Here is a 24,334-nt window from a genome sequence, read left to right as displayed (position 1 = left end):
TGAAGGGGCACTGCACCAGCACGAAGCAGGCGGCTGACGGTGCGACAAGTAATTTCCCAGATTCTGTCCACAACACGAGGCAGATTCAGTTCTGCCCTCATGACCTCAAGTTTTGCAGTTCTGGGGCACCCCAGAATGAGGCGCATGGCCTCATTTTGAATAAGTTCCAAGGGGTGAAGTTGTGCCGCACTAAACTGTACCAAAACAGGGGCAGCATAATCAATGAGGGACCTGACGACACAAAGGTAAAACATCCTGAGGACAGGGATGCCGACTCCAAGGCCCCTGTTAGCCAAAACCTTAAGAGGAGCTAACCTAGGAAGGCAGATGTCCTGAACATGAGTGACGCTCTGCACAGATTTCTGGAAGCTGACAGGGGCGCCTAAGTACTTGTATGTAGGAACTCTAGCTAAAGGAGTGCCATTAATGCTGGGCAGATGAGAAACTCTCCTCCCACTGGCTTGACGTGTAGGAGAGGCAGAGAGCTTAGTTATTAGTGGCAGGAGTAGTGATATGGTAATAGGCAGAGAGGAATGGACTAGAAAGAGTTCCTCGCGTAGTGCTGGAAAAAGGGCACAAATGTCTGAATAAGGGAAGATAAGTGGCTTTATTTCAGGCTAGAAAATAACATAACACTAAAATTTAAGGAAGGCAGTGAATAAGGAGGAACGAGAGAGGAGGACATAGGAAGCGATACAAAGCGTTACAGGTTAAAAGAAGAAGAAGGAGGAGAGAAAGGACGGAGATGAGGGTGGCACTGATGGGCTGGGATGTGAATGGGAGGATTGCAAGAACGGAGAGGGAATGGCTGGATGCTGCTGCTGGGATGAATGTTAAGAAGCAAATGAGAGAATTATAGTAACCATGAAAAGTGTTCTGGAAAAGATGTAGTGTGTAAGAAATAGGGAATAGGATGATTTGTAATGGATACTGCTTGTTTTGTTTTATTACAGGTTGTGACGATATGAAGGCTGACTCTCCAACGGGTCACATGTCTACATAACGTTGCCAGATTGTCGTACTCTGCCTCATGTTTTCCAATTTCCGACCCCAAAACTGCATTCATTACCCAAATAACTGCCTTTATATATAGTTATCGTTTAAATGGTTAATTACTGGTGTTTCTTGGCTACAGTTATGGGACAGAAACAGGTATATACGCGGCTCTGAGTACGATAATCCGGCCTGTACAGCAAGAGCAAGAGCAAGAGCGGCCGATATGAAGGCTGACTCTCCAACGGGTCACATGTCTACATAACGTTGCCAGATTGTCGTACTCTGCCTCATGTTTTCCAATATCCGACCCCAAAACTGCATTCATTACCCAAATAACTGCCCTCATGTATACTTATCGTTTAAATGGTTAATTATTGTTTCTTGGCTGCAGTTATGGGCCAGAAACAGGTATTTACGCGGCTCTGAGTACGATAATCCGGCCTGTACAGCAAGAGCAAGAGCAAGAGCGCTGGGACTGAGTGATGAAGCAAATGATAGAATTATAGAAGCCATGAATAGTGTTCTGGAAAATATGTGGTGTGCAAAAAATAGGGAATTGGAAGATTTGTAATGGATACTGCTTGTGTTGTTTTATTTATACAGGGTGTGCCGATATGAAGGCTGACTCTCCAACGGGTCACATGTCTACATAACGTTGCCAGATTGTCGTACTCTGCCTCATGTTTTCCAATTTCCGACCCAAAAACTGCATTCACTACCCAAATAACTGCCCTCATGTATAGTTATCGTTTAAATGGTTAATTATTGTTTCTTGGCTACAGTTATGGGCCAGAAACAGGTATATACGCGGCTCTGAGTACGATAATCCGGCCTGTACAGCAAGAGCAAGAGCAAGAGCGGCCGATATGAAGGCTGACTCTCCAACGGGTCACATGTCTACATAACGTTGCCAGATTGTCGTACTCTGCCTCATGTTTTCCAATTTCCGACCCCAAAACTGCATTCATTACCCAAATAACTGCCTTTATATATAGTTATCGTTTAAATGGTTAATTACTGGTGTTTCTTGGCTACAGTTATGGGCCAGAAACAGGTATTTACGCGGCTCTGAGTACGATAATCCGGTCTGTACAGCAAGAGCAAGAGCAAGAGCGGCCCATGTAAACATTGCCCCACACTCCCTCGATTTGCTACACGGAGAAGATTAATCGGGTCTCCAAGGCTGTGTTTTCCATTCAAGGTGCAGACGTCGTGGAAAACTGCACTGTGGTCACTAAACAATCCACGAAAAGCCCATCAACTCCTGCGAGAGGCTTTCCGGACGGTGAATTGAGGTGACGACCCGCTCAGGAGGAGGCCATCGCCCCCCACTATAGAAGAAAAAGGAAAACTGAACAAAACTGAAAGACAACAACAGTCCAGTCCAGTAGTAGGCGTGGGATTGCCTTTGTAACAGTTCCCACTTATGTCTTGATTGTTGATTGGCGTTCTTGTCTTTTGGTTTTGTTCAGTTTTCTTTTTTTCTTCCGTTCCATATTGTCGTGGTATAATTTTTTCTGTCTTCAATTTCTTCCAGAGTTAATGGTTGAAACTCGGATAATATTCAGGAGGTATGGGCTCTCTCTACCGCCATTAATACTCACGTTTTCTGCATTATTTCTGTATCAGTATATAGTGTAGACCCTGTTCACTTCCGGAAACCATAAAAAATATAAAAAATAAATACATAAAAAAAAAATTATTCCTGGACCCCGAGAGACATACACCCTCCCTTTATCACATACCGCGCATGACTGATTGTCGCAGAAGCAGTGCCACGGCCTCGGGCTGGTTAGGTTAGGTTAGGTTAGGTTAGGTTAGGATAGGTTAGGTTAGGTTAGGTTAGGTTAGGTTAGGATAGGTTAGGTTAGGTTAGGTTAGGTTAGGTTAGGTTAGGTTAGGTTAGGTTAGGTTAGGTTAGGATAGGTTAGGTTGTTAGGTTAGGTTGGGATAGTTGGGTTAGGATAGGTTAGGTTGGGTTAGGTTAGGATAGGTTAGGTTAGAAAGTTAGGCACAAACTATTTTTTCTGGGTAATTTGTGGTGTTTTTCATGTGGAGATGGTTTTTCCGAAATATTAGGATTGTGACTTGATCAAGAAAATTGAAATAGCCCCTTTCCTAATAGTTTCCGGAAAAAAAGACTATCTCCACTTGAAAAAGCACCACATTTTACCTAGAAAAAAATAGTTTGTGCCTGGAAATTCGAGAGCCCACATCTCCTGAATTATTACCTGAAACTCTAGTATATCGGCTATTAAGTAGTAGTTTTCTTTTTTCTTCCGTTCCATATTGTTGTGATACAGTTTTTTCTGTCAACTTCTTCCAGAGTTAATGGTTGAAACACTACTATGTCGGCTATTAAGTAGTCTCTGTTTTGGTTGTCTGTGTTCTGTATAAGTTTTGGTTTCGTCTTATTTCTGTATATTCTTCAACGTCCAGCAGAAAATGTTCTAATGTTTCTTCTTCTGCTCCACAGCACGGACACTCCTCACTCTTCCTCTGAAACCCCAATCAACAATCAAGAATAAGACATAAGTGGGAGCCATTACCAAGGCAATCCCACGCCTACTACTGGACTGGACTGGACTGGACTTACCGGGAACGTAAAAACACCCAAGAAGAAGAAAATTGTCCCGTGTTAAGTGTACCCAAACAATCTATTATTTACTTCAGCAAACGAAGGTCATCCAGATCGCATTGAGAGTGGCCGCGGGACATGGTAAGGTACTATTTTTAGGCGAGTTATCAAATTCAAAATATATCGTCACCCTCGTAAAATAATTGCCCAAGTCATATTTCAGTGATTTCCAGGTTTTTGTTTACATCAATCTTTCAGGACAATTTACGGTTTCACCCAACCAACGATTTTCTCACGTAGTTCATGTTTTTCTGGTGACAGATTTTTATTTTATTTTATTTTTTTTTTTTTTTATAACAAAGGAGGCAGCTCAAGGGCACACAAAAAAAAACAATAATAAAAAAAAGCCTGCTAATCGCTGCTCCCATAAAAGAATCAGAAGAGGCGGCCAAAAACAAGGTCAAATTTAGGAGGAGAGGTGTCCTGATACCCTCCTCTTGAAAGTGAATTGACCTTTTCATTCCTGCGTAAATCTTAAGCCACATAAGATACTGACAGTTCTTGACTTAGGGGGTTTGTTTACGAAGGTGACGATATGGTATAACACGTCTTACGCAAACCTCACTCCTGTGGTTGACACTTTTTATGATTGATCTCAGCGTGCTCCTCGTCACATCTTACCAGTACTGTTTCTCACAAAATGCTTCGTGAATATGGAGAGTCGGTACGCGCCTCCAGTATTCCCCCCACGAGAATAATAATCTTTCCAAGGTCTTACATACTGTTGTACTACTCTAGTTTTATACTGCATCTACAAGCGATGATGAGAGATAACAGATATTACTCCTCTCCACTCCTCTCCACAAACTTAAAACACCTGGTAGTGGGGAGAGCCATGAAGACCAGGGAAATTGTGGGGTAAAAACAGGTATGTATTGCAATGATACTCTACCTGAAATGAAGCTTTTTTATGCTCTACTTAAGGTGAAAATATGTCTTTTTCTAAATAAATCCCCCGATGACGGCACTCTGAGGCAGCACCATTTTGATAGATGCCAATAAGTGATTGTATCTGTGTGGGGCGCTGTTTTTGCCCACCAGTAGTGAAGGGTTAACATCTAATCTCTGGAGAGGCAACCAAGAATCACTACCATAACAAGGATGTACTGTCTAGGTTCCAGCCTTGCAGACAATACAGAAAAGACACAGCCAACCATGTGATCGGAAAATTTCCCTGCATTATATGAATATTAATTTTATCATCTATTTTTAGTACTATCATTTTTCATTGTTCTTTATTTATACAATTGTTCTTTTCTGTTATTATTTTCAGATTGGTTCAAAATGTTGGGGCTTCGTTGTGTTGTTTGCCGTCTGCGTGGAAGGTGTCACTCAGGAAAAGCTAAATGGTAAGTTACAAGAACGTTTTCCTATGTGCATGTGACCCTGATTTTTTAATTTATTTATTTATTTATTTATTTATTTTTTACGTCGTGGCCTATTGCACCAGTAGGCTTCTTCCCGGTGGATCCTGATGGTCGGCCCAAGGCTTCTTCCCGGCGGGGCCTGATGGTCGGCCCAGCCCGTTCTGGTGCAGGCGAGTGTTTATAGTGGCGCCATCTTGCATTGGCTCATGTTGCCCCCCGGAGCTCATCTTTAATCCTAGAATCTAGAGTCCGGGTTGATGGGTGGTCTTCTGGACAGCATGTGGGTAGTTTTAAGCCACTCGGCGGCGGGTGAAAAATCCCAGCTTGGTGGCACCGGGCGGGGATTGAACTCGCGTCCTCCTGAACGCGGCGCCATCACACTATCCATTCAGCCACCGAGGGTAAAGAGGGTTAAGAGAAAGACACTCCCAGGGTTTATAATCTATCAATGATCAATGCCCTTCAGTGCACATATAGTCATAATACCACATAAACACTCCCTTATGTTTCAACAAAAGTCTCCTAACTACAGAACATGAATCATTTATATTCCCTTAAAAGAATTCTTTATTTGCTCTACATGTTCAGTTGTAATCGGAAGACACATACATGGGCAAGGCATTTTCATTGAGGATGCTGAGAAGATTAACCCGGTAGCTGCGGGGGTCATGTTACTTAGGTTAGGTTAGGTTAGGTTAAAGGCCCCTCTAAGTAAAACATTGAGAAAGAATCATCACTCACGCAAACCATTTCATAATATATATCAACGCATTTGTGATCAGTTTATGCATCATCTGTTTTTGGGGTTTATATCATGGCAAAAATTTGGCCCGTCGCTGCTACACGGTAAAGCCACAAATTTGGCCCGTCACTGCTACATGGTAAAGCCACAAATTTGGCCCGTCGCTGCTACACGGTAAAGCCACAAATCTGGCCCGTCGCTGCTACACGGTAAAGCCACAAATCTGGCCCGTCGCTGCTACACGGTAAAGCCACAAATCTGGCCCGTCGCTGCTACACGGTAAAGCCACAAATCTGGCCCGTCGCTGCTACCAGGTTAACAATCTTGGTAGGTTATAAAGTCTTCAATGTGTAAATCACAAAAAGTGTTTGCAAAAATGGAGGTCATCTTCAATATTTTTGCAAAGGAGTGAAAAAAAAATTCTTGAGAAAAATATTGCAAGATTCACTCAAAACTAGTGGATGATACATATATAGAAGATGATAGTGGATGATACATATATAGAAGATGATAGTGGATGATACAGATATAGAAGCCTCAGGGTGTTTTGAAATCCTAGCAAACCCTTATCATCATCATCATCATTGTTTAACCTCCATGTATTCCCTATGGTGGTGGGGTTGGACGGGACATAAGCCTCCTCCACCATTGCCAGTCCACAGCCATTTCTTCCGTGACGGTCAGCCTCCTCATATCTTCCTCCTCCACCTTTCTCCACATCTTCCTTGGCCTTCCTGCTGGTCGTCTGCCCTCTGCCTCAAAGTTCAGTGCACGTCTCAGGATGTGTTCTCTTAACTTAACTGAATATACCTTTGATTGCAGGTTCCAGTCTAACCCCAACTAGTGTTATGAAAACAGCCGTAGATGGGCTCCTCGGCCGTCTTCTTCACGAGAGGAGTAGAGAATTTATAGTGGAGATAAGAAGAGGAACAGAAAGTGATTATTTTAAGGTAAGAAGAAGCTGCAGAAATTTTCCCAGTATTGATTTACACCAGGTATTCTCTATATGCCAGGGTTATGTTCTGCAAAAAGCTCGCATAATGTAAATTCATATATATCGAACCCATCATCCCCATTTTCAAACCCTCTAACTATTTACTCCGGCACATATGTATGGTTTAATCCCTCCCAATTTCCTTATTCTTCAGCTTTCATAACTAACTTCATATACTGTTTCATTAACTTTCTTCTGGTGCACAGTGGACGGTACTTGTTATACATTCTCACGGCAAGCTTCACTGGATCACCTGGGGGAGAAATACCTGAGTAATTTGAACTAATGCCCAAAAATTTTATGTACACCAGGTATTTGTTATATGTGAGGGTTATGTTCTGCAAAAAGCTCGCATAATGTAAATTCATATATATCGAACCCATCATCCCCATTTTCAAACCCTCTAACTATTTACTCCGGCAAATGTGTATGGTTTAATCCCTCCCAATTTCCTTATTCTTCAGCTTTCATAACTAACTTCATATACTGTCATTAGCTTTCTTTTCGTGAACAGTGGACGATACTTTCTATACATTCTCACGGCAAGCTTCACTGGATCACCTGGGGGAGAAATACCTGAGTAATTTGAACTAATGGCCCAAAATTTTATGTACACCAGGTATTCTCTATATGCCAGGGTTATGTTCTGCAAAAAGCTCGCATAATGTGAATTCGTATATATCGAACCTATCATCCCATTAATCATAGGGAGTCATGTTCCACGACACATTTTCAAACCCTCTATTTACTCCGGCACCGTTTCACAATAATAAAGCACAAAAGCAACAATAAACCACATTAGTACAGACGTAAGCTGATAATTAGCTACCTGAGGATTAACTTTAGGATCAGACGGAGGAAGAGGTTGGTTATAGGCGAGGAAAGTGCGGGAAAACACTTGCACCCGCTGCCGCACCATACCTCACCAACCAGTCACACCAGCGCCGATACTCGCATAATAGCAAAGTTTTCTCGCATAAAACAAATACTTGGCACATTTAGGTTAGTCACATATGAGCGAAATCACATATATCAAACTCTATATCGAATACCCAGTGTATAATGCATCACAGAGCTTCAACTGTAAAACCTCCTAATCGTTTTATCCTTCAATAGATACAAATGGTTCAGAGAGACGGATAAGACCTTCACTGGTATCAACATTTTTAGTTTGATACCAGAAGAGTGGGCCGACCAGACGACATTTGTGGTTCTCATTGGGACTCCTCAGATGGGGACTTTGAGGCAGTTCTTTTTTGCCAGAATAAGTTCAGATAAATTTTGAGGAATATTGTATCGAAAGTAAGAGAATTTGACTTTAGAGGGCATGCTGAACTACTCTGGTGTTAAGGGGCTATCACACTGGGCAAATTTTCCGTGGATCTTCAGTCAAACCACGATTTCCGCTGGCGTGGTTCTCATAATTCCGTGGTTTTCTGGTGTGTCCACGATCTTCCAAAGCTACGGTAGATTTCACTGAAGGATGACGGTATTACTCACCATCATCATCAGCAGCAATAACGACAAACAATTTAGAACCACACCAGCGGAAATCGTGGTTTGACTGAAGATCCACGGAATAGCCCCTTTAGTGAGACAATAGGGAAACGGAGAGCAAGGACGTGGGAGGGTCACTGATAGGCTTGCATAACCCCCTTGCCTCCTGTATATGCCTCTCCAGGAGTGGCTTATCCCCATAGCCTATAGTGCTGGTAGGATTGCTTGAGGGGCCTGGATGGTATTCGGCCCCAGCCCATCATGGCAAGTGTTTATAGTGGCGCCATCTTCGCTTAGCTCGTGCTGCCCCCCGGAACTCCTTGATTCACTTGGACGGTTTCCTCTAGAGTCCGGGTTGATGGGTGGTCTTCAGGACAGCATGTGGGTAGTTTTAAGCCACTCGGCAGTGACTGAAAAATCCCAGGTGGTAGCGTGGGGAATGTGGGCCCAGCACGCTACCACTCAGCCACCGCCTACCCAACCCAAGTGTCTACCTACTCTCTGTTCCTTATATATAACACTTATTTTATTCTGCTGTCCATTGCTCCCCCCAAAAATAAAATTCCTTTTCCTCCATTGGCATTTTCTTCTTTTTACAGTTTTGCTTCCTCCATTAATTCCTTTATTAAAATTTTGTCTCCTCATTCATTCTCTTTTTTATATTTACACTTTTTTTTACTCTTTGGTGTGTGTCCTCGAAATGAATATTAGGGTCGTATTACTAAACGTTTCTTCGCCAAAGTTCACATATTTGACAAGGCTTTCGTAGGAGTTGTGAGCATTTCCAGGGGTAGTTTTATGACCCCAGTGGTAGTTTGACCCTTCCTCTGTACCATGAGCCTGAAGAAACACTCATTAGAACTCGACTGACCCCCTCTTTGACCTTTAGAAATAGTTGATTTTAGAAGCAAAAGTATCTTATCATACGAACCTAACATTTTGGCGCCCAAGAACACATATTTGACAAGGCTTTCGTAGGAGTTGTGAGCATTTCCAGGGGCAGTTTTATGACCCTGGTGGTAGTTTGACCCTTCCTCTGTACCATGAACCTGAAGAAACACTCATTAGAACCTGACTGACCCCCTCTTTGACCTTTAGAAATAGTTGATGTTAGAAGCGAAAGTGTCTTATGATACCAACCTAACATTTCATCACCCAAGAACACATATTTGACAAGGCTTTCGTTGGAGTTGTGGGCATTTCCAGGGGTAGTTTTATGACCCTGATGGTAGTTTGATCCTTCCCCTGTACCACGAACCTGAAGAAACACTCATTAGAACTTGACTGACCCCCTCTTTGACCTTTAGAAATAGTTGATGTTAGAAGTGAAAGTGTCTTATATACGAACCTAACATTTTGGCGCCCAAGAACACCTATTTGACAAGGCTTTCATAGGAGTTGTGAGCATTTCCAGGGGCAGTTTTATGACCCTGGTGGTAGTTTGACCCTTCTTCTGTACCGTGAACCTGAAGAAACACTCATTAGAACCTGACTGACCCCCCATTTGACCTTTAGAAATAGTTGATGTGAGAACCGAAAGTATCTCATAATATCAACCTTAATTTTCATATGTTTGTGTAGTCTAATATCAAGTCTTCAAGTATATTCGATAAAATACATTCACCTCCTTGTTGCAGGGGGCTTCGTGGTGCAGTGGTTAGCACACTCGGCTCACAATCGAGAGAGCCCGGGTTCGATTCCCGGGCGGAGTGGAAAAATTTGAGCGGCTTTTCCGATACCCTACGCCCCTGTCCACCCAGCACTGAATGGGTACCAGGTATTAATCAGGGGTTGTGTCCCGTCTCCTGGGGTCTGTTCCCTTCTCCTATGATTCCTTCCCCTTCCTGTCTCTCTCCGGCATATGACCACAGATGTTGCGCCGACTAAACCAAACTCTCTTTTTCCTCCTTGTTGCAGGTTATTGGGGAAGGCGTTGCGGGCCAGCCAGTACGAGTGTGGGCTGGAAGTGGTGTTTCTGCGGCCCAGGGTGTGATGACCTTTCTGAAGTATATGTGTCATGCCTCAGTCTCATGGGAGGCTGATCTCTTGGGAAGGTTACCAGCTGTCTGGCCAAAAGGGATCATTGAAAAGCAGATCTTACACAGGTATTCATATGATTTTTTTTCTTAATTTATATATTTTTTGTTTTTTTACTTTCTGCTTCTAGTTTTGCCTGTTTTACTTCTTCATTTTCTTCTTCTTCTTCTTCCTCTTCCATGAGATTTGCTTAACCCAGTAGCAGTGACGGGCCAAATTTGTGGCTTTGCCGTGTAGCAGTGACGGGCCAAATTTGTGGCTTTACCGTGTAGCAGTGACGGGCCAAATTTGTGGCTTTACCGTGTAGCAGTGACGGGCCAAATTTGTGGCTTTACCGTGTAGCAGTGACGGGCCAAATTTGTGGCTTTGCCGTGTAGCAGTGACGGGCCAAATTTGTGGCTTTGCCGTGTAGCAGCGACGGGACAAATTTGTGGCTTTACCATGTAGCAGCGACAGGCTAAATTTGTGGCTTTACCGTGTGGCAGCGATAGGCCAAATTTGTGGCTTTACCATGTAGCAGCAACGGGCCAAATTTGTGGCTTTACCGTGTAGCAGCAACGGGCCAAATTTGTGGCTTTACCGTGTAGCAGCGACGAGCCAAATTTGTGGCTTTACCGTGTAGCAGCAACGGGCCAAATTTGTGGCTTTACCGTGTAGCAGCGACGGGCCAAATTTGTGCCATGATATAAATCCCCCAAAATAGATGATACATAATCTGATCACAAATGCTTTGATATATATTATGAAATGGTTTGTGTGAGGGGTGATTTTTTCTCATTTTTCTCGCTTAGAGGGACCATTAAGAAACATGATCCCCGCTGCTACCGGGTTAATAAAAGTGATATTGATAGGGTTTTGGTTGTTAAAAGAGCCAGACAGGACACATAGCAATGGACTTCAGTTAAATTCAGATTCAACAAAGACATAGGCAAGAATTAGTTTACCAATAGAGTCATGGATGAGTGGAACAGACTTGGCAGTCATGTAGTGAGTGCCAGTACCATAAAGATATTCAAGAAGAGGTTGGATAAAGTCATGGATAGTGCGGTAAGGGGAATCAAATATCCCCTTCATTAAAGCCCTTCATTCATTTATAAACTTTGATCAGGTCTCCCCGTAACCTTCGCCTTCCTAGAGAATGCAGATTTGACCCAGTAGCAGCGGGGATCATGTTTCTTAATGGTCCCTCTAAGCGAGAAAAATGAGAAAAAATCACCCCTCACACAAACCATTTCATAATATATATCAAAGCATTTGTGATCAGATTATGTATCATCTATTTTTTGGGGTTTATATCATGGTACAAATTTGGCCCGTCGCTGCTACACGGTAAAGCCACACATTTGGCCGTCGCTTACTACGGTAAAGCCACAAATTTGGCCCGTCTGCTACACGGTAAAGCCACAAATTTGGCCCGTCGCTGCTACACAGTAAAGCCACAAATTTGGCCCCTTGCTGCTACAGTAAAGCCACAAATTTGGCCTGTTGCTACATGGTAAAGCCACAAATTTGGCCTGTCGCTGCTACACAGTAAAGCCACAAATTTGGCCCGTCGCTGCTACACAGTAAAGCCACAAATTTGGCCTGTCGCTGCTACACGGTAAAGCCACAAATTTGGCCCGTCGCTGCTACACGGTAAAGCCACAAATTTGGCCCGTCGCTGCTACACAGTAGAGCCACAAATTTGGCCCGTCGCTGCTACACAGTAAAGCCACAAATTTGGCCCGTCGCTGCTACACAGTAGAGCCACAAATTTGGCCCGTCGCTGCTACACAGTAAAGCCACAAATTTGGCCTGTCGCTGCTACACGGTAAAGCCACAAATTTGGCCTGTCGCTGCTACACAGTAAAGCCACAAATTTGGCCCGTCGCTGCTACACGGTAAAGCCACAAATTTGGCCCATCACTGCTACCGGGTTAAATGTTTCAGTCTATCCTCATACTGCAAGTTTCTCACCCCCTGAATCATCTTTGTCATCCTCCTCTGTATAGAATCTAACATCTTGATATCCATTCTATAGTAGGGGGACCAGAACTGAACTACATAATCAAGATGAGGTCTAACTAGTGCTAAGCAAAGTTTGAGGCTGACTTGAGCGCTCCTATTGTTGACGCTCCCCGAGATGAAACCAATTACCCTGTTTACATGATTCTTAGCTTGAATGCACTGAACCCTAGCATGGAGCTTCCTTGTATTGGCCAACTAGCCTCTTGCAGATTCCTTACATAGATAGATAGATATATAGATAGATAACTTTATTGTCAGTCTGCAACATAGCAATGCGTACAAATTGAAATTCTTTGTGGCTAGAGCTCCATATTACAATAAATTCCTATAAAAGATATAAAATCACTAAAAATGTAAAGTTCATAGAAATATATAATCACTAAAAATGTAAAGTAATAGAAATATATAATCACTAAAGATGTAAAATGTTCCTTCAGCTACACACAAAAAAAACACAATAAAAACACAACCCATCACATGACCCATCTCTTTCACACATTCACACAAGCAATTCATCATCCAGTCACTTCCATACTTGTCCTGATGTTCTAATGACTTTTAAACACAGATACCGTCACTACAACAACCCATGTGTGTTCTCTTACTCCTACGCGTTCTGGACATGGCATCGCTGGGAGAGGGAGATTGACTTAATGGCTCTCATGGGTGTGAACATGGCGCTGGTACTTGAGGGTCAGGAAACTCTCTGGCGACAAGTCTACATGGAGTTGGGGTTAACCGATGAAGAATTAGAGGACCACTTTTCCGGATATGCTTTTCTTGCGTGGTAAGTTCATATTGTTTTGGTTGTATTTTCTTGTTCTAGTTGTGTTGTGGTTGTTTTCATTGTTGTTTTGTTGTTGAGGGTTGTTTCCTAAGTCTATATACAGCGAGTCAAGTCATACGCAGGTTTATGGGAGGAGACACGGCAGTAGTTTATGCATGTCACTGCTTGGAGCCAAACTAGAGAATGTAGAAACAGGGATTTAGAGAAAACGAGGAAAGGCGGACTAATTTAAATCAGTCACTTCAACATGCCCTCCCTCACACCCCACACCACTGTTTGTAGGCAATGGAATCACACTCACGCAATAGCACAATAAAAAGACATATTTTTTCGTCAGTGGCTTGCCTGAACGCGCTGTGAAAGGAGGCGAGAATGTACATCCAGAGTGCACATACGGCCCCAACTTTAGTCACCCCTGAACTGGCAGGTATTTTATTTTATTTATTTTTTTGGTTCCAAGTGACGTCATCCAGCTGCTCCGCCCCCAAAACCGCCTCCTGCACATACCAGTCGCAGTTTTGAAGCAGAGTGACTTGACTTGGTATATATAGACTTACATTGTTCCATTACTGCTCCAGATTCTCATTCAGTATCCACCGGGCATCACGCCAGTACTAGCATAGTGGCAAAGACTATGTTAGCCATGAATTGACCGTCCAACACTAAGTAGTTGACCCAATGTCTTGCCAATGGCTTAGCACAGTTTGTTTGCACTCCAAGCCTGAATCAGAGGCTCTCAGTCTGGCGGCTCTGGGGGTGGCTGAGTGGTCGGCATACAGGTGTGACATCCAGAGCCGGTATTTTCAGACGCTCCCGCCCCTCACATCAGCTATTTCCAAAGACCGAAAAGGATACCAATAGCGTTGTGGTTAATGTTATTTCCACGTTCATGTTACAGAAGCTTTGTCACACTACCACCAGGGTCAAAGAACTACCCCTGGAAATGCCTAAACTACCCGTGAAAGACTAGTCAAAGTTGTGTTCTTGGGCATTGAAAGGTTTAAAAACTACCCCTGGAAATGCCTAAACTACCCATGAAAGACTAGTCAAAGTTGTGTTCTTGGGCGTTGAAAGGTTTAAAAACTACCCCTGGAAATGCCTAAACTACCCGTGAAAGACTAGTCAAAGTTGTGTTCTTGGGCGTTGAAAGGTTTAAAAACTACCCCTGGAAATGCCTAAACTACCCATGAAAGCGTAGTCAAAGTTGCGCTCTTGGGCGGTGAAAGGTTTAAAAACTACCCCTGGAAATGCCTATACTACCCATGAAAGCGTAGTCAAAGTTGCGCTCTTGGGCGGTGAAAGGTTTAAAAACTACCCCTGGAAATGCCTATACTACCCATGAAAGCGTAGTCAAAGTTGCGCTCTTGGGCGGTGAAAGGTTTAAAAACTACCCCTGGAAATGCCTATACTACCCGTGAAAGCGTAGTCAAAGTTGTGTTCTTGGGCGTTGAAAGGTTTAAGAATATGGCTCTAGGAGGCCACAGGTTTGCATCTGTGTTAGGTTAATGGGTTCTCTCCCACCACAGGCTTGAGGGGTCAGGGGTCTGGAGATAAGCAACATAGCCTTATATAGCATATGCTCCAAACTTTTCTTTAGGTCCTGAAATATACTCTTGATCTCAAAGGGTAAATAATCATAGTATCAATTACATTTTGGACCTTTACATAACCAAATATGACTTAACAAATATCATGTAGATTTCATAAAAAAAAATAGCATAAATATACTGCATATATTAAACGCTGAATACCAGTTGGCAATGTTTAGTTAATCTTCAAGGTGCATATCTGTAATGCCCCGACGAGCTTATTTTCTATCCTTCCTATTTCTCAACACGTCCTCTGCGTGTATCAAAATAACACGAGAAATTAATCAAGACAAAGTGAGGGTATTCCCCGGCTGCCTGGGATTGAACCCGCGACCAGCGTGACGGGAGAGACACTCCTTACCGAGTCAGCCAAAGAGGTACCCCCCTGGCTAAATGGGTTATGGGAGGCTCGTTCATCAGGCCGTCGCTGCACTACATATCTGCTTGGCTCTCCATCATTTCTTCCGTTCCCAGTTGAGTTTTCGTTGAAGAATATCTGCCATGATGGAACCCATGATTGACTTCACTGCTACTTTGAAGGAATGTCCACTTAAAACCATCAGCTGCTGTACCTACGAAGTGTATTCCGAATTAATAATGCAAAGTAATATATACAATACGGCTACTATTACATGTAGATGAAGGGAATTATGGTCTAGATCATTTGTATAATCGAGTTATTAGCACAGTGATTAATTATGGTCTAGATCATTTGTACAATCAAGTTATTAGCACAGTGATTAATTATGGTCTAGATCAGGCATCACCAAATGGCGGACCCCGGTCCGGATCCGGACCGAGCGATGGTTCTGTCCGGACCCGTGACCAATCTGCGGCCGGGTGACAGCGGGGAGGGAGGGTGTGGCGGGTGGCGGGGCGCCGTGCAACGCTGGCGGGTGTCAACAGGCCAGTGAGAGCGTGAACACTCTCAATTTCCTGCAGTAGGAAGGTCAAGCTAATATGCAGGGTGGCAGGTATGACCAAAGGGCGTGGTGGGTATCTGGGTGGCATGCACCTTTCACCATGGTGACGAGGTGGTGGACGGTGGCAGCCAGCAGGCGACACGCGGGCAGTGTATAGTGTGGGGGTGGGGGTGAGACCTCATTAATTTAAGAGAAAAAAGGGTTTTTTGGCTCTGCTCGCAATTTATTTTATTCTGAGATTTCTGTTTTCTTTAATCTGAAATAAAGGCCTTAAATTTATTTGCCTGGGACTACTTTTATTTAGGGCAAAAGAGCTAGCTGTGCACTCTGTTAAACATTTCCTGCATTGAAAATAGACAATAAATACTGTTGAATCCATATGAAAATGTCGACATAGGGAACGGCTATAAGACACAAGCTGGACTTCCGTTCGGACCTTTTACTTGGGGGAAATTTTAAGAACTGGACCTCAGTGACTTTTAATTGAATACCCCTGGTCTAGATCATTTGTACAATCAAGTTATTAGCTCATTGATTAATTATGGTCTAGATCATTTGTACAATCAAGTTATTAGCTCATTGATTAATTATGGTCTAGATCATTTGTACAATCAAGTTATTAGCACAGTGATTAATTATGGTCTAAATCATTTGTACAATCAAGTTATTAGCACAGTGATTAATTATGGTCTAGATCATTTGTACAATCAAGTTATTAGCACAGTCATTAATTATGGTCTAGATCATTTGTACAATCAAGTTATTAGCACAGTGATTAATTATGGTCTAGATCATTTGTACAATCAAGTTATTAGCTCATTGATTAATTATGGTCTAAATCATTTGTACAATCAAGTTATTAGCACAGTGATCAATTATGGTCTGAATCATTTGTACAATCAAGTTATTAGCACAGTGATTAATTATGGTCTAAATCATTTGTACAATCAAGTTATTAGCACAGTGATTAATTATGGTCTAAATCATTTGTACAATCAAGTTATTAGCACAGTGATTAATTATGGTCTAGATCATTTGTACAATCAAGTTATTAGCACAGTGATCAATTATGGTCTAAATCATTTGTACAATCAAGTTATTAGCACAGTGATTAATTATGGTCCAGATCATTTGTACAACTATGTCATTAAGCATACCAATCAGATAGATGATGAAAATAATTAACAATGAAATGGCTTTCCTTGTGTCGAGAGAAATGTTCTGTAGTGAAATTTGGCCCGTTAACGATGACGTGAAGAGGCTGGAGTGTTAGGCATATTTGCTGGTGGCGCTAAACGCTCGCTGTGACCTCCACCTGCACTCAAATCTCCCGCGTGTGAGCGTTCCAACACTAATTCTCACAACACAGGATTGCCAATTGAGTGTGTTCTCCACTAAATTTGGTGGAAAATCATATCAGCCCAGCGCGGCAAATCTACGGACTAGTAACTGGTGGATGTTCTTGTCCAATACAGCGACATTTTTGCATAGCTTTACCGATCACCCGACTGATTCTTTGACCAAATAGTTGTAAATATTGCAGTTGGTAATACTCCCTTGCCAGAATCCGAAGGAGAGATGTCCGCAGTTCCCTCAATATGGCTGATCATCCCACACGCACCGACGTAAGTGTTAACATTCAACACTCCCTGAACGTGCATGTACGCTCGCAAGAGAGGCATACATTACCGACTCCTAAAGATCTGGACCTCCTCTTTCCAGTGGTGTTTTTGGTTTTAAGCTGTGATGAATAGTTTTTGAGATACAGAGGTTAAAAGAGACCCCCATTGGGCTGCCTGACTGCGCCAGAGGGGATAGTTGCATCCCGTCCCGCGCGCAAGGAAAGGGTGAAAGGTGCAAGGTGAGGTGTACATGCAGTGCCCCTGTAAGAGATGCCCAGAAAGTGAAGAATTATAAGGCAGACTTGGAAATGAGAGGATCAGTGAGAGCAGGCAGATTAAGCTGATTTGGCCATGTGGAACGATATGATAAGAATGACGGATAAACATTCTGAAATGGAAAACACAGTGCCGGTAAGTATACTAAGGAAGACTAAGGGGAGGCGGTGGCTGAATGGATAGCGTGACGGCGCCGCGTTCAGGACGACGCGAGTTCAATCCCCGCCCGGTGCCACCAAGCTGGGATTTTTCAGTTCTGTAGTTAGGAGACTTTTGTTGAAACATAAGGGAGTGTTTATGTGGCATTATGACTATATGTGCACTGAAGGGCATTGATCATTGATAGATTATAAACCCTGGGAGTGTCTTTCTCTTAACCCTCTTTACCCTCGGTGGCTGAATGGATAGTGTGATGGCGCCGCGTTCAGGACGACGCGAGTTCAATCCCCGCCCGGTGCCACCAAGCTGGGATTTTCAGCCGAAAGCCGGTGGCTTAAAACTACCCACATGCTGTCCAGAAGACCACCTATCAACCCGGACTCTAGATTCTAGGATTAAAGATGAGCTCCGGAGGGCAGCATGAGCCAGTGCAAGATGGCGCCACTATAAACACTGCCGCTTTCGCCTGCGCAGAACGGGCTGGGCCGACCATCAGGATCCACGGAAGAAGCCTTGGGCGACCATCAGGAGCCACCGGGACTAAGCCTTGGGCCGACCATCAGGACCCACCGGGAAGAAGCCTTGGGCCGACCATCAGGATCCACCGGGAAGAAGCCTTGGGCCGACCATCAGGACCCACCGGGAAGAAGCCTTGGGCCGACCATCAGGATCCACCGGGAAGAAGCCTTGGGCCGACCATCAGGATCCACCGGGAAGAAGCCTTGGGCCGACCATCAGGATCCACCGGGAAGAAGCCTACCGGCGCAATAGGCCATGACGTAAAAAAAAAAGGGGGGGGGATGAAAAAGGAACTCAAAAGCAATTCAAAGGCAAGTTGTGATGGTAGTGAGACCAAAGAAAACACATTATAGTTGGAAAGTTTGGTTTAGTCGGCGCAACATCTGTGGTCATATGCCGGAGAGAGACAGAAGGGGAAGGAATTATAGGAGAAGGGAACAGACCCCAGGAGACGGGACACAACCCCCGATTAATACCTGGTACCCATTCACTGCTGGGTGGACAGCGGCGTAGAGTATCGGAAAAGCCGCCCAAATTTTTCCACTCCGCCCGGGAATCGAACCTGGGCTCTCTCGGTTGTGAGCCGAGTGTGCTAACCACTGCACCACGAAGCCCTCCATATAATAGAGGAATTAAAAATAGCAGTGTCCATTTCATTGGGTAGTCCTTCCTATTCCATCTAATTGTCTACAGGAAGATGCTTTCAACCAATTATCATTATTATTATTTATCAAACTGTTTCCTTTCTTTACACCAGGGGCCGGATGGGCAACATTGAGAGGTGGGGCGGGCCACTCTCCCATCAGTGGATGCAGGAAAGACTTGAGATCCAGAAGAAAATTGTAAAGCGAATGAGAGAATTTGGTATGCTGACTGTTCTTCCAGCATTCTCCGGCCATGTTCCAAAGGGATTATTAAGGTAATTATTGCTTTATTTTTCCAGTCATCATTGTTATCATTAGGCAGACAGGAGAAGATGGCGCCACTATAAACACTTGCCTGCGCCATGATGGGCTGGGGCCGACTACAATCCAGGCCCGTCAGGAGAGCCTACTGGCGCAACAGGCGTACACATAAAAAAAAAAAAAAAATGACCATATAAGTTTGTTTATAATAAAACTGGTTTAGACTTTGAAGAAAACCTATAAGCTGATGGCACCTTTAACTCCTTCAGTCTGGGGTTTTGCTTACATGCTCAGTTCTGTAATACTGGGTCTCCACGCATGAGAGAGGGGCTTCATGGTGCAGTGGTTAGCACACTCGGCTCACAACCGAGAGAGCCCGGGTTCGATTCCCAGGCGGAGTGGAAAAATTTGGGCGGCTTTTCCGATACCCTACGCCCCTGTCCACCCAGTAGTGAATGGGTACCAGGTATTAATCGGGGGTTGTGTCCCGTCTCCTGGGGTCTGTTCCCTTCTCCTATAATTCCTTCCCCTTCTGTCTCTCTCCGGCATATGACCACAGATGTTGCGCCGACTAAACCAAACTTTCCTGCTTTCCACGCATGAGAGATTCATATGTTGAAACTAATAATACATTGATAATTTTATAAAGACAACTTCATGACTATTGTCTTGTACATTATTTATTTATGTATATCATTTATTGAAAAAAATCAATAGGACTTTCTATACTATTAGGCTTTCAGATCCTACAATAAAGGCTCATTTTACAGACTGTTCCCAGATGCAAATGTGACGAAACTGCCTGCGTGGGGTCACTTCTCTGAACCGTACACGAGGTATGCATTGCGTGGACTTTGTTTTGATATTACTTAAGCTTACCCAGCAGGACACATGCCTTGGTTTATCTTTTGTTGATTTATATATTTAACCCGGTAGCAGCAACGGGCCAAATTTGTGGCTTTGCCGTGTAGCAGCGACGGGCCAAATTTGTGGCTTTACCGTGTAGCAGCGACGGGCCAAATTTGTGGCTTTACCGTGTAGCAGCGACGGGCCAAATTTGTGGCTTTACCATGTAGCAGCGACGGGCCAAATTTGTGGCTCTACCGTGTAGCAGTGACGGGCCGAATTTATGGCTTTACCGTGTAGCAGCGACAGGCCAAATTGGTGGCTTTACTGTGTAGCAGCGACGGGCCAAATTTGTGGCTTTACCGTGTAGCAGCGACAGGCCAAATTTGTGCCATGATATAAACCCCCAAAATAGATGATACATAATCTGATCACAAATGCTTTGATATGTATTATGAAATGGTTTGTGTGAGGGGTGATTTTTTCTCATTTTTCTCGCTTAGAGGGACCATTAAGAAACATGATCCCCGCTGCTACCGGGTTAACCATCATGATTGAATCTATTGCCATTTCTTGTTTACATCACACTTTTTTCCAACTGTCACTGAATAGAGGAAGATGGGGTAAGACAGACCACTTAACTACGAAAATTAATCTAGAAACCACATGTATATAATTTTTGGGTGCTTCGCGAGTTGTTGTGCTTTGGGGTGTTATGCTTAACCTGGTAGCAGCGAGGATCATGTTTCTTAATGGTCCCTCCAAGCGAGAAAAATGAGAAAAAATCACCCCTCACACAAACCATTTCATAATATATATCAAAGCATTTGTGATCAGATTATGTATCATCTATTTTTGGGGGTTATAACACGGCACAAATTTGGCCCATCGCACGGTAAAGCCACAAATTTGGCTGGCCATGCTACACGGTAAAGCCACAAATTTGGCTAATCACATGTTACACGGTAAAGCCACAAATTTGGCCCGTCGCTACTACACGGTAAAGCCACAAATTTGGCCCGTCACTGCTACACGGTAAAGCCACAAATTTGGCCCGTCACTGCTACACGATAAAGCCACAAATTTGGCCCGTCGCTGCTACACGGTAAAGCCACAAATTTGGCCCGTCACTGCTACACGGTAAAGCCACAAATTTGGCCTGTCACTGCTACACGGTAAAGCCACAAATTTGGCCCGTCGCTGCTACACGGTAAAGCCACAAATTTGGCCCATCGCTGCTACACAGTAAAGCCACAAATTTGGCCCGTCGCTGCTACACGGTAAAGCCACAAAAATTAATCTAGAAACCACATTTATATAATTTTTGGGTACTTCAGGAGTTGTGGTGTTGTGGGGGGTTATGTTAAAAGTTCACGCCTTGGTCACAGTTTTTAGAGGAAAAGACTGAGACATGAGATTGTACCATGGCCGTATTCCCATTGCAACAAATGTTTGGTCTAGCTGCCTTTGAAAGATATAATAGGGGAATTATTTTGTTTTATATTTTACATGGTTGCAATTAATACTAACTTCATATGAAACTTTATACTAATAACCTGGTATCAGCGACGGGCCAAATTTGTGGCTTTACCGTGTAGCAGCAACGGGACAAATTTGTGGCTTTACCGTGTAGCAGCAACGGGCCAAATTTGTGGCTTTACCGTGTAGCAGCGACGGGCCAAATTTGTGGCTTTACCGTGTAGCAGCGACGGGCCAAATTTGTGGCTTTACCGTGTACCAGTGACGGGCCAAATTTGTGGCTTTACCGTGTAGCAGCGACGGGACAAATTTGTGGCTTTACCGTGTAGCAGCGACGGGCCAAATTTGTGGCTTTACCATGTAGCAGTGACGGGCCAAATTTGTGGCTTTACCGTGTAGCAGCGACGGGCCAAATTTGTGGCTTTACCGTGTAGCAGTGACGGGCCAAATTTGTGGCTTTACCGTGTAGCAGTGACGGGCCAAATTTGTGGCTTTACCGTGTAGCAGCGACGGGCCAAATTTGTGCCCTGATATAAACCCTCAAAAATAGATGATGCATAAACCGATCACAAATGCTTTGATATATATTATGAAATGGTTTGCTTGAGTGATGATTTTTTCTCACTATTCTCGCTTAGAGGGACCATTAAGAAACATGATCCCCGCAGATACCAGGTTAAGGATAATATTTTTATTGGTACCGTAGTTTTTTCTCCAAAATTGATTAAAACAATTATTTACTCCTACAGAACCTATTTCCTGGACCCAAAGGACCCTCTGTTTGTGAAAATTGGGGAAGAATTCGTAAGAAAGGTAAGATATTCAGCAAAAGTCCTTTAATCTGGGATGATGCAAGGGGTCATGGACACTCGGGACTATCAGATTTTCCAGAGTACCCGGAAGTGACCCCAGGTATCAGGACACCTCTCCTCCCGAAACTGACCTATCTTTCGGCCACCTCTTTGGATTCTTTTTAGGAGCAGCGAGTAGCGGGCTTTTTTTTATTAATGTTTACTTTTTTGTGCCCTTGAGCTGTCTCCTTTGCTGTAAAAAAAAATGAAAAAAAAAAGAACCTTCACACTTCAAAACACACAGCCAGCACATAGACACAGCCACGGACCCCAGCACTTAGGAAGATGCTGTCGCTGCCTCCTCCACCAAGTGCTGCACAGCTGGCCTCTCTCCGCAGAACACTAAGCAGGCGTACATACACATATACACATACAGTTGGCATCACTAAAACCTCGCTCACTTCAGCCGGATCTGCCTGGCCAGTGTTCTTGTTGGTGACACCTGCCAACTCCTACAGGGTGACAACTTGCTGTGATTGGCTATCCCCTCCTTTCTCTCTCTCTCTCTCTCTCGTGACCTGCCATGCCCTCTCTCTCTCTCTCTCTCTCTCTCTCTCTCTCTCTTATTCATACACGCACACACACACAAACGAACAAAAAAACAAACACGAGGAGAGAGAGAGAGAGAAAGGTTGGAGGAGACTGGTCATGAGTGGATGGAGGGGCGCTGAGCATATTAAGAATACTCCACAAAAGATGTTTTTTATTTTTCTCATACAAAGTTATAGTGTTGCAGTTTTCAGCTGTGTTTATTTTACTATTTCAGGTAATCTTAGAAATGGGCACAGACCACCTCTACCTCAGTGACCCATTCAATGAAATGACCCCAGCATCATCCAACCTAACTTACTTGGCAGACGTCAGCCGCTCCATATATAGATCACTTACTAAAGGTGACCCACAGGCAATCTGGTGAGTACACACAGAAATTAAACCAAGTACAGGTAACTCTCAATTTATGCGAGTATTGTGTCCTTGAGGAGGTCGCGTAAATCAAAAACAATGTAAATCAAACAAGAGGTAGGTTTGTACCTTTATTGCCTACTGTATCACTCTGACTCCTCTCCCTGTCGTGGTTCCTCCTCTGGCTGCCCTTCCCCTCGTGGTAGCACAGCAGCGAGGGTGTTGTTGTTGTTGAGTAGCGTGGCAGCGTGGGTACTGTATTGTTGTTCAAGTGGCGCGCGGGAAGAACTGAGCTCAGCTGTGTGGCCGTGTGAGTCCAGTTGTGTGAGACATCTGGTGGCCACTCCACAGCAGCGAGGGTGTTGTTGTTGTTGAGTAGCGTGGCAGCGTGGGTACTGTATTGTTGTTCAAGCGGCGCGCGGGAAGAACTGAGCTCAGCTGTGTGGCCGTGTGAGTCCAGTTGCGTGAGACATCTGGTGGCCACTCCATAAAATATCGCATATAAGTGAAAAAATGTGTAAATCAAACATTTGGATTTTGGACCCCGCGTTATTTCAAAAACACGTAAACCAAACTCGCGTAAATCAAGAGTTACCTGCATAGAGACAGGACCACATGAGTGTAGTTCAGACCCTGCAAACTACACCTAGGCAAATACACATAGTCACACACTCCTACACATACTTATTATATTTCTTTATTTTCCAGGGTGACTCAGGGCTGGATGTTTTTCAGCGATGAGGACTTTTGGCAAAAACCTCAGGCAAAGGCATATCTTACTTCAGTCCCTCAGGTGAGAGAGTGAGTGAGTGAGTGATTGTGGAGCATCCATTGGCAATATCAGGGTCATTGACCTTGTTTGTGCCAGTGATGCAGTAATCCTTGTAGATTCACTGAAGGTTATGATGATGGCCCTCAAGGCACTGCACAAGGGGGAGAAGCCCTTGGAAGTTCAGGTCTCCTAGGCCAAGACCAAGGTATAGGTGTTTGGAGGCTTGCTGGATGAACATAAGAACATAAGAACGTAGGAGTCTGCAGGAGGCCGGCAGGTCTGTACAAGTCAGCTCCTTTGAACCTAAGCTCCCGTGTATCTAACCCCACCTAATATCACTATCCATGAATTTATCTAATCTATTTTTGAATGTGACAATTGTATTGGCACTCACCAAGAGGTCGCAGAAAGAAATTGAGGAAGGT

At 43.9% G+C, this 24,334-nt stretch overlaps 1 protein-coding gene across 9 annotated transcripts in view; it reads left to right on the top strand.

The window, feature by feature from the left end:
• The first annotated feature begins 2,092 nt into the window (after window positions 1-2,092).
• The window catches only part of LOC126987245 (alpha-N-acetylglucosaminidase-like), a 76,370-nt gene continuing 54,128 nt past the window's right edge, over window positions 2,093-24,334 (top strand). For 7 of the 9 annotated variants that reach the window (XR_007740526.1, XR_007740514.1, XR_007740471.1 and 4 more), the window contains exons 1-11: window positions 2,093-2,291; window positions 3,473-3,715; window positions 4,908-4,983; window positions 6,566-6,693; window positions 10,152-10,339; window positions 12,847-13,065; window positions 18,911-19,072; window positions 19,829-19,894; window positions 22,133-22,196; window positions 23,001-23,146; window positions 23,846-23,930. Coding sequence is in view for 2 of the 9 variants with exons in the window: in XM_050844086.1 (XP_050700043.1) it covers window positions 3,713-3,715; window positions 4,908-4,983; window positions 6,566-6,693; window positions 10,152-10,339; window positions 12,847-13,065; window positions 18,911-19,072; window positions 19,829-19,894; window positions 22,133-22,196; window positions 23,001-23,146; window positions 23,846-23,930 (1,137 nt within the window). In the remaining 7 variants the exon portion in view is untranslated. Of the gene's footprint in view, window positions 2,292-2,328; window positions 2,387-3,472; window positions 3,721-4,907; window positions 4,984-6,565; window positions 6,694-10,151; window positions 10,340-12,846; window positions 13,066-18,910; window positions 19,073-19,828; window positions 19,895-22,132; window positions 22,197-23,000; window positions 23,147-23,845; window positions 23,931-24,334 lie in introns of those variants that run through there. The other 2 variants (XR_007740512.1, XR_007740466.1) reach the window with 2 other exon arrangements.

The sequence above is a fragment of the Eriocheir sinensis genome, chromosome 6, assembly GCF_024679095.1.
Source record: "Eriocheir sinensis breed Jianghai 21 chromosome 6, ASM2467909v1, whole genome shotgun sequence".
Classification (NCBI taxonomy): domain Eukaryota; kingdom Metazoa; phylum Arthropoda; class Malacostraca; order Decapoda; family Varunidae; genus Eriocheir; species Eriocheir sinensis.
The sequence above is the reverse complement of the archived record's forward strand: the minus strand, read 5'-3'. Positions and strand labels throughout refer to the sequence as shown.